General features: G+C 43.8%; 1 protein-coding gene across 1 annotated transcript in view; it reads left to right on the plus strand.

Annotated features, from left to right (window-relative positions):
* The first annotated feature begins 5,647 nt into the window (after window positions 1–5,647).
* The window catches only part of SHC4 (SHC adaptor protein 4), a 136,984-nt gene continuing 119,212 nt past the window's right edge, over window positions 5,648–23,419 (plus strand). The window contains exon 1 of the mRNA XM_055279042.2: window positions 5,648–7,137. Within this exon, the coding sequence (XP_055135017.2) occupies window positions 6,553–7,137 (585 nt within the window). The 5' untranslated portion in view covers window positions 5,648–6,552. The remainder of the gene's footprint in view (window positions 7,138–23,419) is intronic.

Raw genomic sequence — 23,419 nt, forward strand, 5'->3', positions numbered from 1 at the left:
TTTGTCATGTTCCCAGGATTAGGGTATGGACATCTTTGGGAGTGCTTAGTCTGCTTACCATACTGTCAACATCCAAAGTTGAACCCAGGTTGATCTGACTGCTTTTGGACTTTTCCCACCTGATTCTATGATCTCCTCTCATAACTGTGCTTCTGTCTCATGCCTAGAGGCCCTGCTCTTCTTATGATCCTGTTCTTGCCACTGTATTTGTGTCAGGTAGCAATGTGTTGGGCTGTAAGTACTAACTAACAGCTAAGAGCTGCTTGAGTTGCTTGAACTGTTGAGGTTCATTTTTCTCACATAACAAATCTAGAGGTGATTGCTGATGTTGGTTCAGGGATTCAACGATGTCAAAGCATTGGCTTCATAATTTGGTTGGTCTTTCCTTCATGGTTGCAGTATGGCTACCATAACTCTAGCTATCATATCCACATTCAAGACAAGAAGACATGGGGTGAAGAGAGTGGGCTCCGGTTTTATCTTCCCCTTTAATTAGGAAGCAGATGTTTTCCCAGAAGTCCCCATCATATTTTCACTTGCATCTCATAGATCAGAACTGTATCAAATGCCCCTATTCCCTGCAGTTGCAAGGAAGCCTGAGAAGGAGAGTATTTAGCTTTTCCTGGTGGAGGTGGGCAAAGGAAAAGAAAGTTGGAAATGAGGATTGGATTAGCCAATTCATAGTGTCAGAGTTTCAACCTATCAGGACTCTATCTTTGCCTTTTTCTCTTGCCAGTCACAATTAGAGTGGAGATTCTGCTCCTGAATCAGACACCTGATGATTGTACTCGGACCACTTTAACACCCACTTACTCCTTATAAAATATTCCTGGCCCCAATTAACTACTTGGCCTGCCATCTGACATGGCCTGGGTGCACTTTCTGTTGCTTCTTGCTGCTGGCCTCTGGAATCACCTGACCACCTTTCAGAGGCCTAGAGGCTCCATCAGTCCCCTGGCTCTGCAGAGGTAAGCTTCTATTCTGACAGTGCCTGTTTTTACATGGGTCATTTATAAGCATTGTGTGTGTGTGTGTGTGTGTGTGTTTTCATGTACGAAAAAGGGGGAAATTGGACCACATTGGCCAAGAACATTTTAATCCTATGCTAGGTTTAAATTTCATAAAGTAGAAGGACTTCTAAAAATATTACCATGGCAGATAATATCTGTTTTTATCTTCTTCCCCCCAGTAACAGAACTGTGATTTTCTGTGCAGCAACCATGCACCCAGACAAAAGACTTTTTCATTCTCAGATGAAGAAGACTTTATCTTCTTTTACAGCTAGGTACAGCATGTGATTAAGTTCTGGCTACTGTGGTAAAAATTAAAACATTGTATGGGGTATCCAGAATGTTTCTTTCAAGAGAGAGGGCATATTGTTCTTTGTCCTTTCATCCATTTTGCTGCCTGGAGTGCAGATGAAATATCTGGAGCTCCATCAGCCATTTGGGGCTATGAGGAGAAGGACTATACTTCAGGAATGGCCAAGAGCTCACACTGCCTCCGGATGTCCCACCTCCAGAGTGATAAACTTTCTATTTAGTCTACTGTAATTTTTAATTTTCATCTTATTTTCAACTGAACCTGACCCTAAGTAATTCATCTACTTTTCATCTGCATGCTGTCTAACTCTTTACATAGCCTTCCCAGGTACATTATTTTCTTTTCAACAGATAGGAAAATATCCATTTTCCTGTACATTTTTTTAGCTGGTCCTAGTTCTAGGAGTGTGAGATCAACAGCAACCATCAGAAAACTGTTGACCTGCAGGGCTGGAGACTGTGAAAAAACAGAAAACATTGGGTTCAGGAAGCAAAAGGCAATTATTTCCAGAGTTAATGACAACTTTGGGGGATATGATCCTGCCTTGATTTTTGTGAGGCTAGGCCCTTACTCTCAGAGATACAACTCTTCTTCACCATCTCATTTCCCCATCCTGAAAATGATATTTTGGTCTCTACCAAGAACTTTATATAAATATTTTCTCGTGGAATTTTTCCCCCAAAATAGAGCTTCAGCAATGTTTTCATTCCCAGCTGATGGGCTGTTAGACTCATTGTGGGTATTGCTCAGTGAAAATCCTTCGCTAGTAGGTCTGCTTTATGGTAGAAATTGTAGTGGAGGGATAGAGTAAGGGTCCTTGTGCTATAGCACTCAGATGCCACCTGCTCCACTTTGTTCCAAAGTAGCAATCGGCCTACAGCCCCCCCGGGTTATTATGTTTCCGCCTTGGTCTCTCTCCTCTTCCCCATATCCTCTAGCACAACCTTCCTCTACCCTAAATTCCATATCGGGTTATCTTCAAAAGCTGGGCTGGCATTTTTGCAGGTTCTCTTCTCTCCTCCTCCTGGACCTGGCTCATTGTAGCATGGCCCAGCCTGACCCAGGTCTTCCTTGAAACTGCCTGTTCTACTCAAGAAGCTCAGCCAGCACAAGATGTCTCTTAAGAAGCTGACATGTTCTTTCCTAGCAGGTGCCTTTGGAGGGGGGATGTCTCAAAGTAAAGGAGGCATACCACTGGGGTCTAAGAAGAACTCTGTTTTCCAAGGGCAATGATGAGGCGTTCATAGTTCTTAGATGCTTTAATGACAATAATGGTTTTTCTTATCTATTTGCTTGTGAGGTATTTAGGGTGAATTTTATAGGTATGCTTTCCAAGGAGGAGAAAGGAGCAAGAACTAACATTTATCGAGCATACAGTAGGAGTTAGGTTCATATACACTGGATCATATGACAGTGGTTAAGGACATAGTTTGGAGTGAGTCAGTGCTCGGTTCCACACCACAACTACCACTCCCTGGTTATGTGACTTGGGCAAGTCAGTAAATGACAGCACCTGCTGCGTAGACTTGCTGGGGGGCTTAAATGTGAAGCGCTTAGTTCTGGACCTGATCTGGAGTTAGTGCTCAGCAGATATTATTGATTATTATTGCACACATATACAAAACCTAAGTCTCAGAGAGGTTAAATGACTTACTCAAAATCCCACAGCTGGTTCTGGAATTCCCAGATTAATGTTCATCCAATTATATTTTGCTGCTGAGTGCATACTGCTTGTAGGTAGTGGCCCAGTTACCGAGGTTTCCTGAGACATCTAGTCTAGTATCATCTTCTGAGAAATGATCTTTGGGCTAGATACACTTTCCCTGGGGATTTTGGAGGGGTAGATACAGGAAAACCATAGATAGGAAAATATTCTGCCAGCCCTGATCTCATTGATCTGTGAGGGCCAGCTCAGGGGTAGGCTTCCCAACAACCCTAGAACCTCCAAAAATCCCCAGCTCATCTTCCTGTCCAGTCATTTCTCAGAGCTTTAGGAAGCAGTAAGATGCCCTGTAGCCATCATAGGCCTGGAAACTAGACTTGAGCTCTCTGGTCCCCTGGGAGGCAGCAGAGTACAGTGGCTGCCAGCACAGGCTTTGCAGTCAGGCCCAGAGGGATCCCAGGATCATTGTTCAACAGCTGCAGCACCTTGAACAAGTCACTGCCCTTTCTCTCAGCCTCATTTTCATATCTGTAAGGCAGTGAGGAACATAATACAAGCCTCCACAATTTGTTATAATAATTGAACCAGAATATAGGTAAACTGTCAGGGGTTCCACAAATAGCTCTTATTAATATTATTTTAATCAGTACTAATTGAAGAGGATGTTCTAATGCCTTGGAAAAAGCAAACCATCTGCCTTACCCACCCATCTACCTAGAATGAAAAGCAATTCAATCAATGAGCCTTCTCTTGGGCTGTTAGGACTGAGAGAGTGGTCCAGCTAGGCAGGCTCAGCCTACAGGCTATTCCCCAATTTCCAGTTGCAGATCTGGTCTCTTTCACCCTCATAAAACGCTGTGGCAGAGCTACCCAGGACAGCCAAGGTCTCCAGGCTTTAGGAAGAGAAGGAGCCCACAATGGCCATGACTGCTTTCTTACCTTACCTAGTCCCACTTCGCAACCCCCAACCCTCCCAGGACTCACACTTTCTGAGGAGTGTAGGCTGGTCTGAGCTCCTGGAGTCTGGCCAGCATGGTGCCTACCTAGATGAGCTGGCTCCCCTGGACACCCCATCCTGCAGTCATGACACCTCTGTAAGGATTTCTATCAGCCAGGCAGGCCCCTGTCCTTTCCAGCCTTCTCCAGGCCCACCTGATTTAAAAAATTGTTTTCTGTGGACAATGTTGACTTTCTTGGCTTCTCCCACTTTATACTAATTTTTCTTTTTAGTTGCCTAGAATGATGTAAACTCTGCAGTGTGAGGGGTAAGAGTATGAGCTTCAAGGGGAGGCAGCTCTGGTTCCAATGGCCATTTTTTCATACTGCCCACATGTACTTAGTGAGATGGGCACTGTATGGAGCATTGGGCCTCATAAGCCCTCATAACAACCCCATTAGATGGCTGCTGCCAACATATGAGGACATTCAGGCACAGAGAGGTAAAGTAACTTTCTAAAGGAAGCATATGATGAGGTCATCACAGCATAGCAGAAGCAAGGCAGGGACCCAGGGACCCCAGGGAAGGCAAGAAATATGAGAGGAAGAAAGCAGATGAGGAATGAGGAGGAATGAGAGGTAAATATTCTTGCCCAGAGCCTGTCTCCTCAGTCCCAGGGATGTGGGGTCCAAGCTACTTCCCTCAGTTTTGCCAGGAGGAGATGTAGGGGAGGGAAAAGGAGGTCAACAAGGGTTGAAGGGAAGATTTATGAAGATGCAGAAAGGCCTTTCCAGGGAAAGAAACGTCTGAACAGGCTTGGCAGACAGGATGTGATAGGTGCGTTATTTCCCTGGGGGACCAGGGAGCTTGGGAGGAGGATGCCGCTTTCACTGGTCACTCCCGACCATTTAATTCAGAACCGGTGTTTGGATCCCAAGGGAGCTCAGGCTCCCAAAGTCATGAATATGCATAAGGCTAATCCAGCGTTAGGGTCAATAAGATAATGAAGGTTGCACCCTTGATTCCTTTGGTTGCCAGTTTGTCTTAATTTTTTAATTAATGAACAATTTCAGATGTCAAAGCCTTGAGACATGGAGTAGTGTAGTCTTTTCTGAGAGTTCTTCATCTCTTCCTATGTGTGATTTCCACCCCACCCCAACACCCCACACCCCCAGTGTTTCAGCAGTTTCCTCTTCTCCATTCCTGAAGAACCTGCATTTCCTTTTCCCAGCTCTGGTTTTGGCTTCCTGTGTGCTAAGCCTTTGCAGTTGTCATCATGTCTTCAGGATGCATTTGATAGGTACAGGAAGTCGCACCAGACGGAAGATGGAACCAACAATCAATAAAAAAAGAACTATGTGTCTAAGAAAAATGCATCATGGCTTCCCACAGGAGTTGTGAACCATATGTCCTAATATCCCTGGAACAATGGGTCTAATTTTTAGCTCTTCTGCTCTGCCCTCCTGACCATCTCAACAAGAAAGAAAACAGATCTTTTAACCTGCTGCTCCCCGGCTAATGATCTGTAGTAAAGATTGCCTTTCCTTTTAACTCATTCATCAGATACCACAGAATAAAATATGTCCCTCCTCTCCTGCTAGCTTTATTTCTCTCGGCTACTAGTTTAGTATATTTATGGTGTATGAGTCATCAAGCTGCCTCCTGATTGGATAAAAACCAAGCACCTCTGAGACCGTCAGTCAATTACAGCTATTCTCAGCTTCATTCACAGATTTATTAGCTTGCACACACAGCGAGAAATTCATTCGGCAAAGTTCATTCATAAAAATTTCAACACGCTGCGCATCATCCTGCACATCTCAGCTTTCGGCTGCAAATGGGCTTCTGAGAAAAGCTCCGAGAGGAGTCCAGAAGGGAGGGAAGCTTGAGCGAGGGTAGGCAGGCTGGGAGGGGATCTGAGGAACACGGACCCATCACAAGTCAGTGAAACAATGAGGAGCAGCGCCCGTCAGTAGTACTCCTGGCTGGTGGCCCAGAACGGGATGCAATACAAGATCTTCCAAGAGACGGCAGCCTTTGGAATCAACGAACCCAGGCAGAAGGGCCTTTGGTTCATAGATATATTTTTTTTTTTCCTTTTTAAATGAACAATCACTGGAACAAATAAAGGGTTAATAGGCCAGTCATTTGCCCCGCCCTGTGGGAGCAGAAGGGAGCAGGTTCGAAAGTTCCTGTGTGCAGAACAGAAGGCTGGGGTGAGGGTGGGAGTCGGGTGCTAAATATTTCTACTAGGCTCCTGCAAGGCTAGTGATGCAGCCGGTCCCCCTGACCGGCGCTCTCCCGGGTTCTGTGCCTAAGAGTTGGCCGTGAGCGATCCCCGCCGCCGGGAGCCTGGGTCTAGGCTCTCCGGACAAGGATTCCATGAGAGAACACTGGTGCCTCTGCCTGGGCCAGGGAGGGACTGAAATCAGAGCAGGGGAGGCGTTTCCCCCATGGGCTGTCACCCTTAAGGAGCCGGGAGCCGAGGTGGGCGAGCTCGAGAGCAGAGTTGGAGAGGGGGCTGCTGTGAGTTGCATCGGGCGTTGAGGCATTTGATGTCTGCACCGTTTATCTACCAGACGACGAGGCGATTTATGCAACAGTATCCTGTTTCAGCATTGCCAAGGCTATGCGAGAACGCGGCCAGGACAGCCTGGCAGGACTCGTGCTGTATGTAGGACTCTTCGGGCACCCCGGGATGCTGCACAGGGCCAAGTACAGCCGCTTTCGGAACGAGTCGATCACGTCCTTGGACGAAGGTAGCTCCGGAGGCTCGGTCGGGAACAAGGGCTCGCCGCAGCCTCCACACCCCGCCCTGGCACCTCACCTGCCGGCTGAAGATGCCACCTTGCCGTCGCAGGAGAGCCCCACCCCACTGTGCACCTTGATCCCCCGCATGGCAAGCATGAAGCTGGCCAACCCGGCCACTTTGCTGAGTCTGAAAAACTTTTGCCTGGGTACCAAAGAGGTGCCTCGGCTGAAGCTCCAGGAAAGCCGGGACCCAGGTTCCAGCGGCCCCTCTTCCCCAGAAACCAGTCTAAGTAGGTCCGGGACTGCACCTCCACCGCAGCAGGATCTGGTGGGCCACAGGGCAACCGCCCTAACCCCTGATTTGTGCCCGCTTCCTGGCCCTGGGGAGCCACCCCTTAGGAGCGGGCAGGACAGGCACTTTCTACAGCACCTGTTGGGGATAGGCATGAACTACTGTGTGAGGGTAAGTCCATTTTCCTCTCTGCACTCTTTCTACGAACTTCTGTGGAAGGGGGCGTCTTCTCTGCTTTCTGCAAGGGGTCTAACGTTACCTGCCTTGGTTCTGTGTTTGGACAGGACATGATTCAACTGGACCAAGGCGGAGGGGAGCTGGGTTTACAAATGTCCCTACAACTACCTAACTTGTACTGGAGTCAGGCAGCCTTTGGTTCAAGGACATGAACTGGTGCTAACTTGTAGGACATGAACTTGTGGGTACTTGGCAGATGTAGAGGCAAGTTCTGATAGAGGCAGCTGATGGCACCACTTTGTCCCCACTGGACCTAGTATTCTGGCCAAAAAGAGTCAAGGACTTCAAATCTGATCAGTGATTGAGACCTGGTAGGTTATACTGGCCATTGTATTTTGGATGAATACAGTAAAGATTTCTGTGCTATAGAAACACATGGTGTGTAAGGGGCTTGAATTATTCTTTAAAAATTCATTTCAGCATTTAACAAACACTTCTCAAAACATGTCCGAGTCTCTAACCTTGTGCTAGGAGCTAGTCTTAGCTCTCCGGTGCACATTTATTTCCTTTACTGCCTACGTGGCAGCAAGTAGGCCTTGTCCATGAGCTATGGGCAAAATCAAGGTCCTTACTGGCCTTGTATCTGTCCTTGCTTGGTCAAGATTTGGACAAATGAAGATTTGGCCTGTGCCCTTTTGGGGCTCAGATTTAATGAGATCAACGAATACATGTGAAATACTAAGATAATAATACTTGGCAATAGATAGCTAATATGAGAATGCTGAAGGAATTCAGAAAAAAGGAAAGATTATGTGATCTGGGATTCATTCCCATGGGGAACCCTCAGGAGAAGATGAATCTTGGAAGAAATGTCAGATCTGGGTTGGCAGAAAGGAGGAGATTCCTGGTAGGCCAAGAATAGGAGCAAAGTCACTGTGGTGGCTGCAGGGGAGCATCACACAGACTGGGCCTTATGGAAGAGGAAGGGGAATGCTGGAGAATAGTGGGTGACTGAGGGAGGGGCTGGCTTGTAGTACTCAAACAAGTATGAGTTGAATAAAGACAAATAGAGATCACGGGTAGCTTGGGAGACCGAAGTTGACTGAAGCTCTTAAATGCCAAATGAGGAGATTGTAAATACTCTGATTGGTAAATGAGAATCCTCCTAGGTTTGTAGGGCATGACTTGCTGAAAGTAATTTTTAAAAGACCAGTTGGTTGATTTATTTGACATGGATTGAAGCAGGGAAAAATTAGAGACTTGGAGGGCAGTAAGATACTCTGAGAGTTTAGGTATGAGGGAATGAGAACACTGATTAAGGTGGAGAGGAGAGAAAGGAGGTGAATGGTAAGGCATTCTGTGAGAGAAGAATGAGAGAAGCCTCAACAACCCTGGGAGATTAAGCAGATCATTTCAGATCATAATATAACTAATAGAATAGTGAGCATTTATGGAGCAGGGGGTAGATTGATTAATTTGTTACCATTGTTGTTTATTGGGGTTGTGAATGATTATTGATGGAGGGTTGTAAAAGGTGAAAAATAAACTTTCAGATTGAAGTCTCAGAATGACATCAGTGATGCCAATGACTGAAGCAGAGTAAATTAGGAAATGGACTCATTTTAAGTTTGTTTTTGACATATTAAATTTAATGTAATGATTTCTAAATAATGCTAATATGTAGGAAGACAGTCATACAAGGCTAGCACTCAGGTGAGATGTCTGATCTGAAGGTACAGAGAGCTATCCCAAGAACTGTATTACAAACAGACAAATAGGATCTCAGGGAAGGTCAAATAATAAACACTGGAAGGGTTACAGAGAAAGCAGGCTTGGGCAGTCCTGGCAAATGGGTAACTAAAACCTCTAAAGCAGATAAATGTATGGGACATGCAGCTCTCGCCCACACCCACAGTGACATGGCACATAATGGAAATATTTTCATGTTTCTACTCAAAGTTCATGGGCATATTCTCATTTATCAAGATTAGGTGTGTGCCAGCCCCCATGGGAAAACGAGTGACTCTCCAAACCTGGGCTCTCTGCACCTGCCTTACCATCACCTACACATCCTCTAGCCTCTGCCTCAGCTTTCCTTTCCTCTTGTACCTCCTGCAAGCTCCCCATACCCACACACCTGTACAATTTTAAACGTGAAAAGAGTTGCTGTGTGATCTCCAGTTTCCCTAGGGAGTGCCTCCTCTGGCGTTTTAGATTTTTAACGGGGGCACCATCTGTCTTTTCATGGCAATAATCACTGACTCCAGAAAAAGTGCCGACCCCATGACCCAGATGAACCTCACAAGATTGCCAATATCCATGATGTCCAATACAAGCTAATGACATCTCTTATGAAGTCAAAATACGTGAAAGAACTTACTTATTAAGTTTTATGGAATCCTAACTTTGAAAGATGGAAGACTCAGAAGTTAGCAAGGTCAATTCCTTTATGGTGCAACCAAACCCCAGGTTTTTCAAAGGCCACACAGATGAGTTAAAGCAGAGTGAGATCTAGAGCCCAAATCTCCTGTGTGCCATTCTTATCTGTCTTCACCACAGGTTTCCATCCTGGTTGTTGTTCTGTTCCTCAGAATTCTTTTGAGATGTGAACCAATTTTGAAAAATGAAATGCTAAGCTATTAATTTACAGTAAAAATATCATACCAAATGAACCAAAGTCGTGAGCTCTGTATTCCCATCTGTAGGAAAAAGCACACAAGAATTTTAAATCAAACCTTGCTTGGAAATAATGGATTCAGAGAAGAGAACTGAGAGAAAGATGATCTTAATGGCTAGTTGACACAGGGCTGGTGGATTTAGGGGCAAATTTTACAGGAAAAAAGCCACTTCATATTCTACTTTCTTATCCATATCATGTGACTGCTCCTCTCCCTGCCCCAACTTATTTGCTAATCCATTCATCCATTTATTAAACAAATATGTATTATGAATCAATTATGCAGCAGGAACTGTTCTAGGCACTGGGCATCCATAAACAAAACGAATCAGTTCTAAGCATGAGTAAACAAAAGAGACCAGGTCTGAATCATTGTGAAATATTTTAGTGAGTGGAGATAGGTTCAATTGAATAAATGAAAAAATATACACTATTTCAGATGGCATTAAGTGCTATGGAGAGCAATAAAGTGGGGTAAGTGAAAAAGGCAGTAGCTTGGGTGGGAATGGAAGCTATATTCCTCTTGAGTAAAAAGTGGGATTGTTATAGCTACTCTTTATTTTGTTTTCTTGCATCTTTTCTCTTTATGATAGGGACTATATTTTCCATCTTCACTAAGCTAGAGTTGACTTTGGGTTAAATATTCTTTTTTAAAAATGGTTCTTCATTTGGTCTTATGATATAGAATCAATTATACAGCTGAAAACACTTTATGAATCCTGACCACCTATTTTGAGTAACTTTAATTTAAGCTCAGACTTTGGACCCCCTGAAAGTCTCTCAGGGAAGGGGGCCTGGCAAACCATTCTTTGAAAGATATTGAGCCAGAAATAGGACAGTGAGATCCCAGTCTGGGCAAAGTAGTGAGGTGGGCAAAGCCCATTAAATGGTGTCAAATGCGACTTCATTCTCCTGATAAGACTAAGTCTCCTTTCTTTAGAGGCCTTTCCAAGTCCATTCATCCATCAGCTGACATCCACTTAAAGGTCTCCCAGGTGCCCAACATAGTGGGGGATGTGGAAAATCTACAACGTGACAGTGTTCTCCTCTTTAAAATGAGAGAACTGGCCTGAAAGCCTCCTCGCAGCACCAGTATTTAATGAATGGAGGGTTCCTTTCTCACACGGGAGGTGTTTAAAATGTCAGCTTCCTTTCCAACTCTCAACTTGGCTCAAAGACTTAATAAAGCAGAGGCAAAGAAACCAACCTTGACGAGCTTTGGCAGGTAACTGCAGTGGCCCTCACCACCACCCCCTGAGGAAGGCCACATTCTCCAGGTGAGGACAATGAGAGCCCAGGTGTCTGTGATCCACAGGATACTTCACAACTAGTAAGTAGCAGACTGAGGATTCCTATCCAGGTGTGTCTCACTCCAGTGTTCCTCCACTTCCCAACCTCTCACTTGCCTCCAAGCAAGACAGGCAGTCTCTGGAGTATGGGAATGGAGTAGCGTAGATGAAAGGCCACACTGTGCAGGATAGCCTCATCATAGGACCAGCCCATGGAACTTGCCTTGTGATATGCATTTGCATGATTTCAATCTCTTCACTTCAGGCCAGCCCAGCCCAGCCCAGCAACTGTTTCCCAGATCGTATTAGTTTCCTAGGGCTTCTGTAACAAGTCCCACAAACTGCGTGGCTTACTACTATAGACATCGATTCTCTCACAGTTCTTGAGGCTGGACGTCTGAAATCAAGGTATCAGCCAAGTCACGCTGTCTCTGAAAGCTCTAGGGGAGGAATCTTAGAGCTCTTCCTTGTCTCTTTTAGCTTTTGGTGGTTGCCAGCAATACTTGGTGCTCCTTGGCTTGTAGATGCATCACCCCAATCTCTGCCTCTGTATTCACATGCATTCTGTGTGTCCATGGCCAAATTTCCCTCTTTTTTATAAGAACATCAGTCAGTGGATTAGGGCTCACTCTCATCTAATATAATCTCATCTTCACTTGATGACATTTGGAAAGACCCTATTTCCAAAGAAGGTCACACTCACAGGTTCTGAGGGTTAAGACTTGGACATATCTTTTTTGGTGGACATAATTCAACCCAAAACAGTCCCCAAGAACATTTATTGCAATGTGTTTGCTCACATAGGCCTTCTTGGGTATCAAGCTCATCACCTTTGTGTGCAAATAGAAATTTGTGTTGAAAGATTTTCTTTACTTCCTTTAAAAATCCCACAGTATACTCTTACCATCCATCTTCTCCTGTCTAAGGTATCTTATCACTGATCCAGTAAACTAGTATTGTCAGTCATCTGTTGTCTAGACTAGATGTAGTCCACAGTACCACAATGTCATGTCTACCTGAAGTAGCTTTTCCATAGGAGAGTACAGGTCTAGGAGTTTGGAGACTTGTATTAAAGCAATGGCTCTGACACTAAGCTGTGTGATCTTGGGTGGGTCACTTCACCTCTGTGGGCCTCATTTTCTCATATTTAAAAGAAGTTTCAGCCAGGCACGGTGGCTCATGCCTGTAACCCCAGCACTTAGGGAGGCTGAGGCACACAGATCGCTTGAGGTCAGGAGTTCGAGACCAGCCTGGCTAACATGGTGAAACCTCATCTCTACTAGAAATACACAAATTAGCCGGGCATGTTTGTGTGCACCTGTACTCCCAGCTACTTGGGAGGCTGAGGTGGGAGGATTGCTTGAACCTGAGAAGTGGAGGTAGTAGTGAGCTGAGATCGTGCCACTACACTGCAGCCTGGGTGACAGAGCAAGACTCTGTGTCAAAAAAAAAAAAGAAAAAAAGAAGAAGTTTGAACAAAATGCTGTTTAAAATCCTGAGACTCCAGGTCTTCTTTCCTACCTGTTTGAAACCCCTTACTATTAGGATCTCTTTTGGTTAGAGTTACCTTGAGGAAATAATGTTTATCCACTTTATGTTAGCAGAGAAGAGAAAGAATGTCCTTCAGGGATGCATTCACTTCTATTTTAGCACCCTCTTACTAACACTGAGCTGGCTTCAGCAGTAAGGCAGAAAGGAGGGTGTTATACTGGCATGGGTGGAGGCAGTACGTTTTAGAGAGATGGAGGGTGGTAGAACAGCATCCAAGAGTAGGATTCCAGGGAGAGGTGAAGGGTGGGCTAGTTCGGGGGCAGGCCAGGGTTGGAAGAGGTGAGCGATAGTGGATGGGACTGTGGGAACATGGCATTCCTCACGTGTCTGGCCAGCTAGGTCTGATTGGACTTGGTGTCCAACAGGAGGACTGCAGGAATGACAGAAATTAAGCCATCACTATTTTCTCTGGACAAAAGAGCCAAGAGAAAAAGGCCTCGCCACACACATACTCTGGTAACTCTAACCTTGAAAGAGGGAGATTTGTAACTCCAGGAGACTCCTGGAGAGACAGTCCCGTGGTTTACACAATGAAGCCAGACCTGGGTCACTCAGGTACCCACAGCAAAGGGATATGGCTTTCTGCCTCTGTAAATTTCCTTCTTTTCTAAGTTATTGGTGGTTGAGAGGGAGGTAGGATGGATGGGAGGAAATAATTCCAGCTAAAACTGATGACTTGGCATTGAGGGTATTATATTTTCCGTCCTATTTCTTTCTTGGAGTAGATGTGGAAGTAGATTCTGCTGGAACTTAGAGAAAGCCTGGCAGGTTTGACCCGTTCCCATGTTCTTCTCTCTAGACCTTCACATATCCCTTGATTGGTGCAGTCCTTTCATGCCCCTGGACACTAGAGCCTTAACTGCAAGAAAGAGTCTTAGAGATCAGTGAGTCCACACACTTCATTTTGCAGTTGAGGAAACTAAGGCTCAGACATGTGAAGTGACTTGCCCCCAACCACACATCTACCCCTGGTGGAGCCCAGACAAGAGCTCCCAGTTCTGTGTACAACACTCTATTTTCTACCTCCACCTTGCTTCATGTTCTCCCACTCCCTGAAATAAATGTGCTACACCAAATGCCTCTACATGGTTAAAATGCTGGGTGTGCTTTTTAGAAAGATAATTATAAAAACTTCTTTCTAATGGGAAAATTGTGTTAAAATAGCAGGGAGAAGAAAAGAGGGAGCATAGAAGGGTGGCAAGGAGACCAAAGAGCCCTGGCTTGGCCAGTTTCAACCTTTTGATTAAGGAGGTCCTTGTGGATGGCAGTGTGTCCATGTTGGGCCAGGACTTGTTACCACATGCGTGGACTGGCTCCCATTTCATTCATTTGCTACAACCCTAATGACCTTAGGGTTATTTCCCCAATATGGCTTCCTCTCATTTCCATGTTCATTTTACTCTGAAGCCAATACGGTGTTATCATATGGAGGGACCGAACCAAGCCTGGATCCCAATATGACAGTTCCATCACTAGGAGAGTGATCTAAATGAGGCACACAGGCTGCCCCACACCCCCCTCCTACCCACCTTCACTCACTTACATCATCTGTCTGCACCTGAAGGTGGCTAGGTTTGCACACCCACCCATGGCATTGGGATGTGAAGACATTTCTAGTCCCTTTGTCTTTCATTTTCCACCTCAGAATATGTGGGAAAGAAGCTGAGAATGTCCCCTTCCTGGGTAAACATACTGGGATGTCTTTCTTTTATGCAAAGGGACAGAGTACTGGGGGCTGCATGAGACCCAAGAGAGGGATCCTGCCTTCTCAACTCATGGAGCTTTTTCTCATTCTAACCATGTTGCAAAGAGTTTTTAAGGGTAGCAGCACTCTAGGATTAGTACAGGCTGTTCCTATTTCATGAAGAGATTGGGGGTGAAGAGTTAATTTGTACATCAGTTCTTTGAGACATGGAATTTCTCAGAGAAATAAAACTAGAACTTGATAAGCCTTCTCATACAGTTAGGGAGAGGATAAAATAACAAACTGCATGTAAAAATCTTAGCACAGAGCCTGTCTCATAGTAGGTCCCAAGTGGAGGGAGGAGAATGAATTTTCAATAGCCTAGGGGTGCCTCTGGGCCAAAAACTCAGGATAGACTAAAGTTGGTTTTGGCATTTCCCCACATTCCTTTGGCATACTTTCTCCTGGCCAGCAGCGCCACCCTGGCAGAACTTTCTTCCCTAAGTCTTGCCTTGTGCTGCTCACCAGGGAGGGCCTGCCTGCCTTCTTCTCTAAAGCTGCCTAATGTTTATCCACTAGTCCCCTGCTCATCCAGTGCAGCACAGTGAAAAGCATCTGCATTTTGGAAAGATGTTTATTTACTTCACTCTTTATTGTAGTGTTTCCCAAAGTTTGCTGAGGACCACCTGTATCAGTTAAAAATGCTTGTTAAAATGCAGATTCCCAGTCCCCATCTTGGACTTATTGGACCAGAATGTCTGAGGCTGGGGCCCAGAAACCTGCATTTTGGGCAAACTCCTTCTGTGATTCTGCAGCAGAGAAGATTTGGGAACCTCTGCTGAGTCCAGTCAGAGCAATGGTTCTTCAACTGGGGATTATTTTGCCACTCAAAGGACATTTGGTAATGTCTGGAGACATTTTTAATTGTCATAACTGGGAGGAGACGTGAGTGCTACTGGCCTTTAGTGGCTGGATGGCAGGATGCAGCTAAACAGCCTGCAAGGCCCAGGGCAGCTCCCACAACACAGAATTGTGAGGCCCAACACGTCAGAAGTGCTGAGGCTGAGAAACCTTGAGCCAGTGGGATGAAGTGTATGAACCCGGGACGTAGGTTAAGAGGCAATATTAAATGGAAAAATAAACAACTGCTCAGTGATTCCTGTAAATCTAATCTAAGCCACTTCTAAATCTTCTCATTTTCTTCTTCCCCTCTTTTAAATCTACAGATTCTCTAAAAATTATAGTTCACACCACTTTCCACCTAAATAATATTCCTGTGGCTTCCATATCAGGATCTCAAGTCATGGGATGAGGGTGGGCCACATGAGCCATATGTTGCTATGAGCCACTCGTACATCAAGGATGTCCACATTAGGACAGATTCTACCTTAACCTAGGAGCACTCGGGCTAAGTGACATTGACAGGCTAGCTTACTTTCTTTTTCTGTGGAGGGGGACGGAAACATGAGATTTTATTAGCATTTGTTTGGAAATATAGGAACACAATATCACATTCTCCTTAACATAGTAGCTATGATTTGTTGAGCTCTGTGTATGTTGCAGGAAGCTTGCATCAATTACCTCACAATGACCCTGTGGAGTGGGTAGATGGAGAGGAAACTGACACCAAGAGAGGCCCGTTATCTGGCCTTGATGCTTATAAGTAGCAAGCATCAGTATTGAAATGGGAGTCCAACATGTCAACTCCACTACTGTAGTTTGCTTTACACAGTGTTTTTTTTTTAACTTTTATTTTAAGTTCAGGGGTACATGTTACGTAGGTAAACTTGTGTCATGGGGGTTTGTTGTACAGATAATTTTATCACCCAGGTATTAAGCCTGGTACCCATTAGTTATTTTTCCCTAATCCTCTCCCTCCTCTCATCCTCCACCCTCTGATAGGCCCCAATGTGTGTTGTTCCTCTCTATATGTCCATGTGTTCTCATCATTTAGTTCCCACTTGTAAGTGAGAACATGCAGTATTTGGTTTTCTGTTCATGCATTAGTTTGCTAAGGATAATGGCCTCCAGCTCCAACCATGTCCCTGCAAAGGACATGATCTCATTCTTTTTTATGGCTGCATAGTATTCCATGTATATATGTACCACATATTCTTTTTTTTTTTAATATACCACATATTCTTTATCCAGTCTATCACTGATGGTCATTTACGTTGATTCTATGTCTTTGCTATTGTGAATAGTGCTGCAGTGAACATACACGTGCATGTGTCTTTATAATAGAACGATTTATATTCCTTTGGGTATATACCCAGTAATGGGATTGCTGGGTCAAATGGTATTTCTGTCTTTAGATCTTTGAGGAATTACCACACTGTCTTCCACAATGGTTGAACTAATTTACACTCCCACCAACAGTGTATAAGCATTCCCTTTTCTCCAGAATCTCACCAGCATCTGTTATTTTTTGACATTTTAATAACCATTCTGACTGGTGTGAGATGGTTTGTGGTTTTGATTTGCATTGTTCTAATGATCAGTGATGTTGAGCCTTTTTCATATGATAGTTGGCCACATGGATGTCTTCTTTTGAGAAGTGTCCATTCATGTCCTTTGCCCACTTTTTAATGGGTTTGTTTTTTTTTCTTGTAAATTTGTTTAAGTTCCTTATAGATGGTGAGTACTAGACCTTTGTTGGATGCATAGTTTGCAAAACTTTTCTCCCATTCTGTAGGTTGTCTGTTTATTCTGTTGATAGTTTCTTTTGCTGTGCAGATAGCTTTGTATCTTAATCATGGTATCCTACTGTTACTAGTACCTTCATCTCCACAGGGAAACGCATTAAGATTTTTAACAACTAATTTACAAGTAAATTTTAAGAGAAGAGGCTGTCTTGGGGATGAAAACTTCCTCTGTTTAGAGGGTTGACATTTCAGAAGGCAGGAGGCTTGAAAAACCCATGTGCTTTAAGGACAACCCCAGAAATTGGATTTTTACCCTCAATATCATCAGAGAATAATTTATTATATATATGAATCATTTATTGGGAAGTGGTAAAATGCATAATTCAAACTTAATTTTTTTTAACCTAATGCCAATCCTAGCTCCTTGAAAGGCCATCGTCCCTCCCACGTCCCTCTCAGCTTGGTTCCTTTAACCCTGGACTCAGAACTCCTCTGAAACATTAGACTACAAAGTTCTGTTTCATGGTGAGTTAAGCTCTCCAAGGTCACAGGGCTCATCGGCAGCAGAGCAAAGCCTAAATTTCACATCTCCTTACTCCCAGGCCAGTGGTCTTTCCACTACATTATGTGAATGAGACAAAATTCTTGCATGAGGAGGTGTAGTAGGAAAGTAAAGCAAAGATGTCCACACACATTACTGTAATGAATGTTAGGTTATAATAAATGAAACCAAAGTGATACCAATGAAGGATTATGGGAGTTCAGAGAAGAAAGGGCCCACCTTCCATCTGAGATGATTAGAGAAAGTTTCATGGAGGAAGAGGTATCTTACCTGAGTTTTAAGAAATGGGTAGAGTTTCCATAGGCTGAGATGGAGAGAGAACATCCTAGGCAAAGCGAAGGCATGGAGGTGGGAAAGTGGAGGATGTATTTGGAGAGCAGTGAGTGGTTGACTTGGTTGAACAGTGCAAGAGGCATATGTAGGAAATCAGAGGGAAAATAAGATGGACTGATACAACAAGGTTGCATAGTACCTGAAAAGTTGGGTTTTCAACAGAAAGCCACTGGATTTTTTTTTTTAATGGGGGAATGACAAATGCAGAGATATGCTTTAGGAAGATTACGTGGGCTGCAATGCTCAGAGAGGATGCAAGAGGAGGGAGCCTGGAGAAAGGCAACCAGAAGAAAAACAGAGTGGTAACAAAGGCAGTGGCACTAGGAAGAGAGGGGAAAGAGGGGACACCTAAGGGAGGAAGAAGCCACCAGCTTCTCGCCCCTTTGGAAATGGGTCACAGGCAGGAAAGTGAGGGGGCAGGAAGGATGGGGCTGGGGACGAGTCCCATTGTACACCTGCTGTGTTCAAGGTGACCTCAAAGCATCCAGGTGGAAATCTCCAGCAAAAAATAGAATAGTTAGGACTGGGGAGAAATTATTTTTGTTGTTGTTGTCATCAAGGCCCGTGGAATGGATAAGGCTGCCACAAGGAGAGGGTAGAGCAGGATTTAGGATTTAGGTGTTCTTTGGAAAGGGAAGAAGGGAATGGGCAGTATGAGGAGCAGGATGAAGAGATGGCAGGTCACCTAGGGAGAGGGTGAAGAGAGTTTCCAGGAGAGAGAGGTTGGTCAAAACCATGTCAAAACCCATGGAGGGTTCAAGGAAGATGAGAACTGAGAAAGAAGCACAGGGCTTTGTCTTTTGTCTTCCTACTCCTACCCTCCTGCAGGATATTAACGCCAACCATCACGACCCAAGGACACCACTGGATATCCCACACCTCTGCTGCCCAGGCTGGAGTGCAGTGGCATGATCTAGGCTCACTGCAAGCTCCGCCTCCCAGGTTAATGCCATTCTCCTGCCTCAGCCTCCCAAGTAGCTGGGACTACAGGCACCCACCACCACGCCCAGCTAATTTTTTCTATTTTTAGTAGAGACGGGGTTTCACCGTGTTAGCCAGGATGATCTCGATCTCCTGACCTCGTGATCCGCCTGCCTCAGCCTCCCAAAGTGCTGGATTACAGGTGTGAGCCACCACGCCTGGCCAGCCTGCCTAAGGTTTTGAGGTACGTGGCCTAGGATGGGATGGGAGAGATGCCAGTGGAAGACACAGGACTACAGAAGGACAAGCAGTATTGAGAGGGAACAGATGAAATTCCATTCCCAACATGTTGAGTTTGAGGTGGCAGAGTCGTCTAGATGAGAGCGAGGTGTGTGATTTTTCTTTTTTGAGACAAGGTCTCGCTCTGTCACCCAGGCTGGGATACAGTGGTGCAATCACGGCTCACTGCAGCCTCAACCTCCCAGGCTCAAGCCATCCTCCCACGTAAGCCTCCCAGGTAGCTGGGACTCCAGGCAAACACCAACAGGCTTGGCTAATTTTTTAAATTTTTGTAGAGACTGGGCCTTGCTATGTTGCCCAGGCTGGTCTCAAACTCCAGGGCTCAAGTAATTCTCCTGCCTTGGCCTTCCAAAGTGTTGGGATTATAGGTGTGAGCCACAGTGCCCAGTCCAGTGTGTTTAAGATCTGCTTAAATTGCGTGGTTTCAATAGCAATTACAATTGTGATATACAGGTGCCATGGAGATCAGTCAGCAGAGTTTTATGGTATTGAATTTTGTCTTAACAATTCAGCAACATGATTTGTTGATATGTCTTACAATGCGTTTCCTATTTTTGTCATCACATGTAAATGCTTTGTTGTATAGCTTTAATCAATGAGCCCATTTTACATTCAATTCTTTTTCTACTAAACTTGACGACAACATCTTGCCCTTGAAGAGCAGAGAGCATTTAACGAATGCTGTTGTACTTACTCTCAAAATGGTTTCTGTTCAGGGAAAATGATATATAGAGGGTGTCCCAGGGCAACCTAGAAATAAAAAACACAGCTAGGAATACAACAGATATCTTGGCTGCCCATGCAGAATCCTATCCAAGACCCTCCGTATTCATGAGATGAAACTGAATCAGCAACTAGAAGGGTATCTCTGGGGATGGAGGTTTAAATTTAGAAACTCATCTATGGCCTTTCCCTTTATAAAGAAAGCCAAAACATGTGAGTTTTGAGTTTCACCCACTGTTGTCAATGTTTTTATCAGCTGAAGACTAAGTGAAGATGCCTTGATTTTTGTTTTCTTGATAACAACATCAATCTTCTAGAGGGCCCTTTGCATCTCCATAGCATTCTGCAAACATTAAACAAATTGTAATAAAGGGTGTTACAAAAGCAGGTGTAATTTTTTTCAATAGCTTTTGTTTGTCATTTGCAAAAATGTATACCTTTCTCAGGTGTGATGATGTTAACTATCAGAAATACGCTGGCAAAAACCAAGATACTTTACCCACAAAGTGGATATATTTTAGCTCTTACTTACCCAATGCTTCTAGGGACTCAAAGGCCTCCAGGATCCTGGTGAATGAGATTGTTCTCTCACTTGTATTTTTTAAATAGAGGAGTCAGGACAAGAAAAAAGGATGACAAGCAATGACTTTTTGAGGGGTAGTTGCACTGTTTACAGCTTGTTTTGTATTCTTTCAGACTTTTTTCCTAAGTGTTGCATATTTGTATATATACACAAAAATAATTGTTGACACAGATGAAAATTAATACTGTGCATGCTGGTCTGCAATGTGTGTGTTTTTTTCTCTCTTGTGGATCGGGGCACCCTTGCATGTCAGTACCTGTTGATCCATCAGTGGCAGGAGAGTGTCTTGGGGAAGGGGTCACACTTCTAGCCATTCCTCTATTGAAAGACAAGACCCAGAGGTGCTGGAGGATCCTGGCCAGAGGCTGGTCTGTTTTCATGCTGATTTTCTTTTGGCTTCTGAAATAATGTTAAAGATGCTCATTTTGGCCAAATGAAGACATACTTAGAAATAGTTTTTGATTTGAAAAAATATGTATCTTGGAAATACTGACAGTTTGAAATAAAAGACTAAAACTTTTCAGAGTAGCTCTAACTGAAGCCTCCTCCCCTAAACCCCCCTAGCATAAGCGTTATAAATGTAGCTCACAGGAGCTCACACAGCCTATTTACATAATGACGGACTCTCAGGACCTGTCTAAGTTATGTCAAGTGTCTCTTCTCAACCCTTTCAAATGCAGAGGTGAGTTTAAAAAAATGTTAATCCATCTGAAATAGATACCTGCTGTTCACTTAAAAACAAAGAAACTCTTATTCAATGCTAAATCTTGAATTTTTTTTATCTTTTATGACAAGCAGCAATAAGTTGCAAAGTTCTGTGAAATAAAGGCAAGTACCATATCATTGTGCCTAGTCCGGTGATAGGAATGTTCTGGGGAGAGAATGTTCCAAATGCATTGCCCAGAGAGCAAGAAAGATAAGCAAGGATATCTTATCTTTATAAGCCATCCAGTGAAAATCTCAACATGAAACAAGTGAAAGAGATTCTGGCCTGGGATGTGTGATAAATCTCCAAATTTCTCTTCAGAAAATGTAAGAATCCGATTTTACAACTAGCCTATCACTTCAGAAAAGAAGGAGGAAGAGGAGAGGGAGAGGAAAGGGGGAGGAGAAAGAGAGGAGGGAGAAGGAAGAGGAAGGATGAGGAAGGACGTGGGCATTGCTGTGGGAGGCCCCTGGGCCCTGGCGAGGAGCGAGTATTGATTCTGGAGGCCTCCAAGAAGCATAATGTGCACAGTCATGGGTAATATATTTATTTATGATTTATACCCTGCTGACTTCCAAAAAGGTTTGAGGTGGCTCACCTGCTAGTGAGTTAATGCTTCCTACACACACTGAGCAACTCTAAGCAATTGAAAGAGCAGAAACTCTGTGAGTCATCACCCAACTGTTTAAGTGATAAGAAGGGAGAAGGGAGCTATTTCTTCTGAATAAGATGCCCACAGACATTGTCAACACTCACCAGTAAGAATCTTGACACAGTAAAGCTCATTTAGTTGACATCACTAGGCAATCATTGACTTTTTCAGATAATTGAAGCTTCTCCCTTTAGATGTCAGTCTTCTAAAAATGTAGTATTTTACATGGAAACCTCTGTATAATGAAGATTATATGCTTCTTTCTCTTCATAGACAGATGATACTGTTTGAAAAAAATTTGGGGAGGTAAATGTCAGGTTTTTTTCTAGATCTATGGTTTATTTTTATAACAGTTTTATTGAGCTGTAATTCACATACTGTAAAATTCACTCTTTAAGTGTACAATTCAATTGTTTCTCATATAGTCACAAAATTGTGCAACCATCACCATTGTTGCAATGTTAAAATGTTAAAACCAATGTTAAAACATTTTTAGCACTCCAAAAAGAAACCCTGTAACCCTTAGCAGTCACTCCCTCTTCTTCCCCTCCAACCCTTGGCAGAGACTAATCTACTTCCTGTCTCTGTGGATTTGTGTTTTCTGGCTATTTCTTATAAATGGAATCATATAATATGTGGTCTTTTGTGTCTGGTTCCTGTCATTGAGCAAGTGTTTTCAAGATTCATCATGTTGTAGCATGTGTCAGTTCTTCCTTTCTTTTTATTCCAGTATAATAGTCCATTGTATGGCAATACCACATTTTGTTATCCATTCACCAGTTACTGGACCTTCGGGTTGTCTCTACTTTTGGGCTATTATGAATAGTGCTATAATAAACATTCATGGGTACGTTTTTGTGCAGACATGTGTTTTCAACTGTCTTGGGTGTACACCCAGAAGTGGATACTGATTGGAATTCAATCTCCTTTTTTTTTTCTGACGGAAATGGAGCCTTCATTCTAACAGTCATGGAATGCAATGGTTGGTTGCCCCTGAAGTCTGGGTTCCCAAGTGGTTGAGGTTTTTGAACTTATCTGTCTATATTTTTATACTTTATCAGATTTCTTTTGTTCAGTCAGCTATCACTTTTTGCTTTTCAGAGTGAGTCTGTCTCTGGGAGGACCCAACATTTCAATTTGGGCTCTTGAGCTCTGGAGAGGACAACCCGTTACCACTGTTACGGAAACCAAGGGTAAATGGGCTCTGAATGAAAGACTGGGTTGCTCTCCTAAGAGAAAAACATAAGCATAAACATTAGTGTTGACTTAGTTGTATTTTTAGATGTTTTTGGGTGCATATTTTCGTATTCTTAGCCATGCTTGGGACATTTGAAGTTGTTAGGTGTAATACTTTCAGTAAGGTGTTATTGTGTAAAGACTCTACTTTCAGATAATGGGGATTAAAACGTTACTTTTGCTGACATATAGGAAAGTCTATTTAAGAGCTGCTGAACTGATTGGAATAAGAAACCTTTTCACAGAGCTCTTTTTTGGTAGGAAGGGGGCTGCAGAGGAACCTGGACTACTAGCTGTCATCTGAAAGCGCAGTTTAAAAGATCCCCCTTATCACTTCAGATTAGATCACTACAAAACTCAAATAGCTGGAGTTTAAACAAGATAGAGGTTTCCCTTTTTGTTCATGTTAGGTAG

The sequence above is a fragment of the Symphalangus syndactylus genome, chromosome 5 (assembly GCF_028878055.3).
Source record: "Symphalangus syndactylus isolate Jambi chromosome 5, NHGRI_mSymSyn1-v2.1_pri, whole genome shotgun sequence".
Classification (NCBI taxonomy): Eukaryota; Metazoa; Chordata; class Mammalia; order Primates; family Hylobatidae; genus Symphalangus; species Symphalangus syndactylus.